General features: G+C 31.4%; 1 protein-coding gene across 1 annotated transcript in view; it reads right to left on the minus strand.

Annotated features, from left to right (window-relative positions):
• LOC117182001 (luciferin sulfotransferase-like) overlaps window positions 1-9,092 on the minus strand; it is a 38,861-nt gene extending 29,769 nt beyond the window's left edge. Inside the window, exons 1-3 of the mRNA XM_033375020.1 lie at window positions 8,897-9,092; window positions 5,611-5,707; window positions 4,170-4,474 (exon numbers count right to left, since the gene is read on the minus strand). Coding sequence (XP_033230911.1) covers window positions 4,170-4,474; window positions 5,611-5,707; window positions 8,897-9,092 — 598 coding nt within the window. The remainder of the gene's footprint in view (window positions 1-4,169; window positions 4,475-5,610; window positions 5,708-8,896) is intronic.
• Window positions 9,093-9,820: the final 728 nt, after the last annotated feature.

The raw sequence follows: 9,820 nt of genomic DNA on the forward strand, positions 1-9,820 counted from the left end.
TAGAGGGTCCCTGTACCAAGGGTTTCCGCTGAATATGGTTACAAAAATAAATAGGCAGTCACGGAAAATTGTCCTGGGGTGGTCCCGAAGGAATTAACCCCCAAGCGGAGGTGTGACAACCTTGCTGAAAGCTGAATGGCACCTGGGTGAGATGTCTAGAACTGTGACTCTGGGATACCGGGCGACCTCTCAGAGTACGCAGCCTTATCGTTGCATGTGGGGCTCTACAAGGATGGACGAACCCTTTCCCTAGCTTCTCGTGGGAACAGCAATGACAACACCAGACATAGTTGTAGCAAGTGCGGTTCAAAACAACAGAACGCGCAGGACTCCCGACAATGGGTCGGCCAACAATGCCGATCAATCTGGAGCTGGGTGAGCCAATGACAATGGATTCAATGCGATGGATCGGCGAGATCTCGCGACCTTTGGGTGGACGGAGCGACTGAATCACGACTTGCTAGAGTGCTACGTTGCGAGTGTGACCCGTAAAAGGGGCTATGTAAGCGAAACGCCTACTCTACCACAGCTAGAACAAGCCGGCAACAGAGAAAGAGAGGCGACACTAAGACCAACCGCGGGCAGGCATCCAATAGATGAAGAGCGATGCTTTACGACCAGAAGAAACATCAACACCAAGGTTTCTCTCAAGCCTAAATATCTGGCTGAAATGGATGACGAGCTTCGTGGACATTTTCCCGGAGAATCCGACGTCTGGGCTATCAATTATTGTGTGTATAATGCAGCGAGAGCTTTAGCCGATGCAAACCGTAAAACAAGACCAACGGTTGATCATAAGACCAAAAGACGAATGCATCAACTTGCCATAAAGATAGGGTGGACAAGACAGTACGTGTCCCGCATTTAGTTTGTGATTGACTACATTACATTTGGCAGGAGTTTTACCGCCAAGGTTCGAAAGTTTGCGCGCGAACTCCGGGCTCGTTATCACACACCTAACAAGTCAAAGCTGCTGACCATCAGGCAGCATATTGTTGAGAGAATACGGATACTATCTGACGCTAAGAGAAGTCTAGAGCGGAGGAAGAGGTGGGTCAGAGAACATCAACATTTTCTCTCTGACCCATCTCGACTCTTCCAAGACCCTCCAGTTACTGTCGAACACCCATCCAAACCAGAGGAGGTCGAAGTATTTTGGAGAGAAATCTACGAAGTTCAGCACATACTGGACGAAGACTCAGAAAATATAAATAGTTTCAAGGAGTTATGTGTCACCCTCATAACACCTGATAAAGAATGCCCACCCATCACTACCGAGGAGGGGAAAAAAGTATTAAGAGGGATGAAGAACTATTCCGCACCGGGACCAGATTGTATCAAAACCTTCTGGTGGAAGAAGTTTTCTTCAACCCATTAGCATTTGGCCCGTATTTTAACCTCATATTTGAAGTCGGAAGAGCCGATTCCAGAGTGGTTGGTGGAAGAGCGCACAATACTCCTGCCGAAAATAGGCAACTTAGCTGACCCGAAGAATTACAGGCCCATAATTTGTCTGAAAATACTTTATAAGATATTCACAGCTATCCCAAATGATAGGATTGTTCGGGCAATTAAACCTGCGTGGCAAGAAATGTAGGAACAACGAGGCTCAAAGGAAGGCGTAGCAGGATGTCGGGAGAACCTGCTCATCAATAGATGTGTCTGTAAAGATGCAGCATTCTACCAGCGTGACCTATTGATGGCCTCGATTGATTATCAAAAAGCTTTCGATTCGACTTCCCATAGACTTATCATCTGTCTTTTGGAAATCTTAAGGGTTCATCCGCAAATAGTTGGGTGCATAGAGAGATTGATGCCGCTTTGGAAAACCATATTTACACTCTCATTTGGAAAAAAAACTTATGACAACTAACAAGGTCACGTTTCAGAGCGGTGTCTTTCAGGGCGACACCATGAGCCCACTCCTCTTTTGACATACATTATTGCCACTATCTCTAGCACTGCGCCATTTGGACGGGTACATGTGCGGCAAACCTGCAGATCGAAAGTACAAGGTCACTTATATATTTTACATGGACGATCTTAAGATCTATGCTAAAAACAAATAGCAACTACATCTAGCTCTAGAAATTATCGAACGAGATACTAAGGAAATTGGAATGGAATTTCGGTTAGACAAATGCGCCATGGTTTATTTAAAGCGAGGAATAAACACCTATCTCACGGTCGTGAGAAGTGGTTGTGGCTGAAATTTTACCGCGATTTCGCTGGGGGCGGGTGCAATTTTCCAGATTATCACCTGCTCCCGGTAAAATCCTGCGGTTGTCCTTATGAGAAATTTTTAATTATAAATATATAAATATATAAACATACATATATATATATATATTTGTGTGTGTGTGTGTGTGTGTGTGTGTGTGTGTGTGTGTGTGTGTGTGTGTGTGTGTGTGTGTGCAAAAATAGCTGAATTTTGATTTTTACATTATATTTGTTTAAATAATTGACAAATATTTTCGGGAAATAAAAGAATATTAAAAATTGTAACTGAAGAGTAATTTTTAGTCCATTGCATGAACAAAAAATATAAAATTCAATATTTGCGTATATTTTTTTAAAAGTGTTTTCCTCGTCCGATAAATAATATAAGAGATAAAAATTGTTAATGTATAGCCCAATCTTCAAAACTCTAATTTTCAATTAACAATATTTGCCAACATTATTTATAAGTTTGCAATACCCTTTAGCATTAGTATTTAATACCCCAATCACTATACAATAACAAAAAATAGAAGAACCTATAATTTAAAATTTTTTCCAGATAAAGATTATATTTTAACATTCAAAATGTATTAGGCAAATTTTTCTAACATCAAAAAATAAACTTATCGTCATTTTCACCGTTTAACATGGAAAAATTGTGAATTATAAACCTTTAAAATTAAATAATTGTGATAAAATGTTCAAATTAAATATTTATTTTGAATGGGATACATGAAAAAAGAAAACATTTCTGATGCAGCACGATGGAGATGAAACGAATCCGAACTTCATTTCAAACTGAAAATATTTTTAGTCGTCAAAAATTCTGATGTAGAGCGTTTTTGAAGTCAGGCTATTTAAAATTTGAATTATTTTAAGTAAATTAAAATCGTTTAAATATAAAAAATCTAATTATTAATTATACTTTTAAAAAATCAAACATTTCAATTTTAATTTGAAAACAAACTGATGTGAGAAAAAAATTTGAAATTTTCCTTCCAGTATGAAAATTCAAAACTCTGTAATTGTAACAACTCAGAATTTTAAAAATTATGCAATTACTGAAGTTTCAATTTCAGATTAGTTTAATTGGAGGCAACACAATTTATAAATGTTTGATTTCAATTAATTTTGCTTTTACACCTATTTAGAGTAATTCTTTTTTTTTTGAATCTTTCAATTCAATATTTTTCAATTTTTCATGATTCACTTTTTTTAAATTTTGAACTAAAGATTGGAAGATTTGAAGATACTACAATGCGAGGTTGCTATATATGATTCTAATGTTTGAAATTCCATAATTTTCAGCCTTTCAATTCGAAATTTTTGTTTATGTTGGATTTAAAATGTTGAATATTTCGAAATTTGTTCAAATAAAAAATAATTCAATCTTACATGCCTACTTCCAAACTCTTCTAATTTTTAAGGCTCAAATTTGTGAACTGATTTTCTTAAATATTCATTAGGTTTCGAATTTTTCGGGAGACATTTAATTTAAAAACTTTTAATTACAAACCCTAAAACTGAAAATTTTGCATCTATCAAGTGATTCAAAATGATATTCTACAATCATGCAAAATTTTCAAAACCAGACGGTTTCAAACGTTTGTAACTGAAATCAAGTAATGTAGAATATTGAAATCCAAAATTATTCAATTTAAAACTGACTGCTAAGGCTTTCAATATGAAACTTTCTAATTTAAAAAAATTCAATAGTGGAATTTTCCTAAAATTTTCAATACTTAAATTGAAACTACGAAATTGTGAAATTTAAAGTTAGAAAACTTAAAAAATTAATAAATGAAAGTAAAAGGTTACATTACCACCCCGAAGGTCTCAAAAATGTAACTATTTTACAATTGCGCATTCGAACTATAATTTTTACTTGAAATTATGGAAATTTTACAAATGAATATTATCACAAATATTTATTGTTTAAAAAGACATACCCTTTCCTGCTAAGAACAGTCTGCAGAATTCTTCGAATGTACCAGAAAATTCTTCAAAAAGTTGACAATGATGAAAATAAGAGACGCAGGTATCTTTGACATTTCTGCTGACATAGATTATTTTCGGCTTCTTTTCGCCAGTTCTAATTTCTTTTGGCAATAAATGAAAGGGTAAATGGGTTTTGATAAATCTTGGGCTTGGTAATTTATTCACAAAATTGAAACTATCAAAAATGAACTCGTGAGGCTTAACCAGGTCAGGTCTTCGTTGAATTACATTTCTGTAGTCCCATAAACTCGTCAGTCTACAATGATTCGAATTAATGAAAATTTTTTTACGACTTATATTTTTCAGTATAAGGGTGAAAATCCAAAAGTTGACAATATCATGTTTCTGGCATGTTATACGCTTATTTAATTTTGTAATGTTAAATATTAAATTGTATGCATTACTGATCTATTTTTTTTTTAACGAAAAAATCTGCCTCAGACTGGATTTGAACCGGGCACGCTACCATACATGAGTGGAGCATTTACCAATTACGCTACCAATGCTATGGCAGATTATTTCTTGTTTTTCGTATATCATCTGATGACGTCGGTGATCTGCATTTTTTAAAATTTTCAAACCTAGTTTAAATAAATACTTCAGTCAGAAGTATTTTCACCGAATCAGAATAAAAATTTAAACATTGAAGTTATTTCGTTGAGCAGGTTGTTAATTAATTTTTAATATTAAATATCAAATCGTGTAGTATAATGGTTTAATATTTTTTGAGAACAAAAAAATGTGCTTCAGGGTGGATTTGAACCAAGGACACCACTATAAATGAGTGGAGTGTTGAACGCCGCCGACAGATTTTTTTGTTGAATACACGTCTTTTTTCAGAATTAAAACACAAAGCTTTTTTATCGTTTGCGATTATATATTCAGAATTATAATCTCTTTTTTAATGCCCCTGAATTTTTATGATATCTGGTCACAAAGCAGTTTTTCATTCGTTTTATGGGTTAAAAGTTTATTTGCCACATGCAAATTGGGTAATGCTTAAAGATTATTGAATATAATTCAAGACGTGAAATTTTAATTATATATTTAAAGCGTCTTTATTTGAAGAAACTAACCGATTAAGCAACCCGAAAATATTTTAAAATAAATTTAATATTAATTTTATTATTTAAGTATTAATAAAAAACAGACTGAAACTATTCTTTAAAGTGATCAAGTTTCTTTTGCATAACCTTATTATCCGGCTGGGAATATAACTTGTGGTTTTCTAATGGTGACTTGTTTGATTGTTTTAAATTTCTAATTTTTCTAGTATTTTGCGTGTAGACACTTGGAATTTGTTCAGATGAAAGAATAATTCCAAGTTTTTGATTTTCACCCATAAAGGTTCTTTAACAATAAAACAGTTTTGAGGCATTGAAAAAATCATACTCTAAAAATGGAAATCGCTCTTGAAGAATCACCTTCCCTCTTTCAAAATCAAGATCATTTGCAAGGCACCAAACCATTTCTTGAGTCCATGTGGTACCTGTCATGTATTTTAAAAATATTATTTGAATATATGAAAATAAACCTAATTTTTACCTTTTGAAAACTGTTACAAGCATGTGATGAAAAAATAGTTTTTCTATAATTTTAGACTTCAAAACAATACTACTAAGAATGGAATTTTTAAAACAAATAATTTTATTTTCAAATTATTTAAATATTAATAAATTGAAAACAGCAAAGTTATGGAGCATTTTTTCTTTGAAAAAATAAGCCATACTTCATTCAAATTAAAATATTTAAAAACAAAATTGGTAAACATGTACAGTAAGAAAATATAAAATTACAAAAGCTGTTGTCAAAATAATTATTTTTTGTACATTTTATTTTTTCTCATAAAAAAGGACAACTTTTTTCCCGTTGACCTGATTTTTGGTATATATAAAAGTAATGAGTTAGTTCATACGATTGTAGAATTTTAATTATTGCATTTAACTAATAATTAATTTCTAATCATGATAATTGAATTATTTTCAATTTTAAAGTTAGAAATAAAGAGTTTGATTTAAAGTAATTTTGTGTTCTCCATACAATTCAATTTAAATTGTGAATGTTTGAAATTCTTCAGTACCGATTAAATATAATTTCGAGATCTTTTTAATAGGCAGGTTTATCGATATGAAAATTTTAGCTTGGAGTTATTTTAAATTAAAATCATCCTTATTCAAAATAATATATTAAATGTTCGCAAAGGAAACTAATATTTATGGACAGGAACTTTAATCTTGTAACATTTTTAACGTAAGATTTTACATAAACATGATAAAACAATTTGAAATTAAAATTTAAACAAAGGAATTGTAATTATTTATTTTAATCAAAAGATAAAGAATTTCATGCGATATAAGATGGATTTTCTACAAAACAAAACAAATTTTTAAATAAAAAAGCCAAATCGGTACAAACAGGCGAATTTTCAGCAAAAAAGATAAATTCTCGACCAACAAATACAATAACAATACAGTTGATTTTTCAACAAAATAGTCGAATTTTGAACCAAATAGATTAAACTTCACCAAAACACAGTTGTATTTTCAACGGGAAAGTTTAAATTTTCATCAAAAAGGCGAATTCTTATCGAAACACAATAGTTGATATTTTAACACCAAAAAAATATAATTTTTAGCCAAATAGTTCAATTTATACCCGAAGTTTTGAAATTTCAACAAAATAATTATATTTTCAACAACAAGGAAAGAAGATTTTCAAGAAAGTAGAAAAATTATCAAACGAAGAAATGAATTTTGAACCAAAATGATAAATTTGCAATAAAAATATATATTTCTAAGTAATTAGTACCAGTTTTAACCAATGAAAACGAAGTTTTAACCAAAAAGGCGCATTTTCTACAAAATAGTTGAAGTTTCAACTCATAAGGATTAATTTTCTACCAAAAAGATGAATTTTTAAAAAATTATTTAATCTTTAACAAGAGAGATACATTTTTGAACACATCAATAAATCTTAAACAAACAAACAATGAATTTTTAACAAAGTAATTCAACTTTCAACCCAGAAGATGCATTTTCACGAAAAAGGCGAATTTTCAACAAATAAATATTTTTCAGTCAAGAAAGAAAAAAAAATCATCTAAATTATTTAACCTTTAATCCAAGAGGCGAATTTGCAACCGCCAAATGAACAAACTAAACAGTTCTTGTCATTGCTACCTAATGATACAATTTTTAACTCAAACAAATAATCGTCAGAGGGAAGCAATCGAAAAAAAGCAGAAATACAAGCCAAATAGAATTGCCATCTTATTTTTTAACATAGAATTTTTTATGAAATGAATCAAAGAATTTGAAATAACAAAATTTTCAATCTTGAGTTTTGTGGTTTCTTCCCAATAAAATTTCCCTGGCCTATAGCCTCCCTGGTAATAATGTTTAAATAAATGTAAAATCATTATTGAAATTATTTTTATTTAAATACTACTAAATAAAAAAAGTATCGAGGTGAAAAGGATATTCAAATCTTTAAAATGTACAGGCTCTATAATCAACTTTTAAAAACATTTTTATTATCAAATGAAAGCAGAATTCCAGTTATTTGAGTTTTACAAACAATTTTCCATATTTTTCATAAAAAAATTTAAATAATTAAATTTGCCTCACCCGAAAGATTTTTCAATTATTAATTTTGTACAATTAAGAACCCCCTGATTAGTAATACTTAAAAACCTGCAAGTTTTTTTTCATATTCTACATCAAGTACCTTTTTTATATTATACAGGGTGGACACGCTGGGGCTTACATACATGGCGAGTTGAATGCTACCCGAATTGCACAACAGCAGAGGAGAAGCCATTATACAGGGGTATTTTCATATTTCGCGCCTTCAAAGTTTCATTCGGATCGGCCATTCGAACAAGTCCGTGCATCTTCGGATCAAGTTTATAATAGTTTCCATGCTTGCGTTCGAAACTTCAAACGGATACAAGTGTCAAAACAATATAGGTTATGTCATATAGTAATTACAAATAATAAAAGTGTTTATTCATAATGAAGTGAGATATGTGAAATGAGAAGTAAACGTCATTTTTTCTGTGCCAGTAACATTATAGAATGGCTGCTAAGTGACAAATACTATAAAATAGTAATAATATTCTGTGTTTTCAGTGGGCGAAGAGTGAATAGTGTTTAATGCTTATTTTTATTGCATGAAAAAGATATGTTATGAATAGACAGGATATGTTTTAAATAAAGTGAATGAAATATTACATGCGTAAACTTTAAATTAACATTGCCTACATTTACTGACAGCGATTAGGGAAAACAGGTGAATCTGAATATAACCGTTTGAAGTTTCGAACGCAACCATGGAAATGATCATAAACTTTATCCGAAGATGCACGGCCTTGGCCGAATGGCCGATCCGAATGCAACTTTAAGGGCGCGAAATATGAAAATACCCCTGTACAATGGCTTCTCCCCTGCTGCTGTGCAATTCGGGTAGCATTTAACTCGCCATGTATGTAAGCCCCAGCGTACTACCCTGTATGTTATACATTTTCAGTAATTCGTATTACGATTACGAATCATAAAAGATTCAGTTACAGAAAAGTTCAATAAAGAATGTTTCTTTCACAACATTATTGAGTCTTCTTATGTAATTACGTAAGAACTAATAAAAATTAGCTCTGGTTAAAAAAATACATAAAACTTACCAGTTTTTGGAAAACTGCAAACCCAAATATCATCATCTCGTACTTCAAAATTTTCAACTCTATCAGCAAAGTTTTGAAAATACTCTGGAAGACAGACTCCATCAACGGTAATATAACCAGTTCGAAGTTCACTTGTACATTTTTCCTGCAGAAGTCGATCAAGATCATCTGCGGGAATGATAAACTTTTGTGACATTTTCAAAAACCAGAATCCAAACCTAAATTACAGTCAGTGATAGATTCCATGGAAGCTAATCTTTTTATCTTTTTTTTCAAATATTTAAAATTCGTTAAGTGTAATGATCGTTAATCAGTGATAAGGCGATCGGTAGTTTTTGTCCTGTTTCTTAATAATGACGCAAGGTCAAATCCGATCTGTGATCAGTTTTTCACTTTTCCTTTTCTACGCAACATTTCTAACTATACTTTAAATACTGATAACAATTTTATTCCTTGAAAATTCAACTATTTTGGTAAAAAATAAACTTTTTGGTACAAATTCATATTTTGGTGTTGGAAATTCAACTAACAACTGTTCTGTAGAAAATTCGTCTTTTGGCTTTGAAGTTCAACAATTTGGACGCAATTTTTTAAATTTTGTTATGAAAACTTTATTTGTTTAAAAATCGTTGTCTTTTCTTTAGTTAAAAAATAATTATTTTAATTGAAAATGCAACTGTTTCATTTTTCGTTAAAAATTGATTTTTTCAGTTGAAAATTAAACTGGTTTATTTGTACTTCATCTATTTGGTATGAAATTCGTTTTTTTTGGGTTTGAAGATAATTTTTTAACAGATAATTTAGATATTCCGTTTTCTGTTGGAAATTGATCATTTTTAGTTGAAATTTCAAATGTTTTGTTTAAAGCTCGTATAGTCGATTAGAAATTCGTCTTGTTAGTTGAAAAAGATTTATGTCTTTTAT

Source organism: Belonocnema kinseyi, chromosome 10 (assembly GCF_010883055.1).
Source record: "Belonocnema kinseyi isolate 2016_QV_RU_SX_M_011 chromosome 10, B_treatae_v1, whole genome shotgun sequence".
Classification (NCBI taxonomy): domain Eukaryota; kingdom Metazoa; phylum Arthropoda; class Insecta; order Hymenoptera; family Cynipidae; genus Belonocnema; species Belonocnema kinseyi.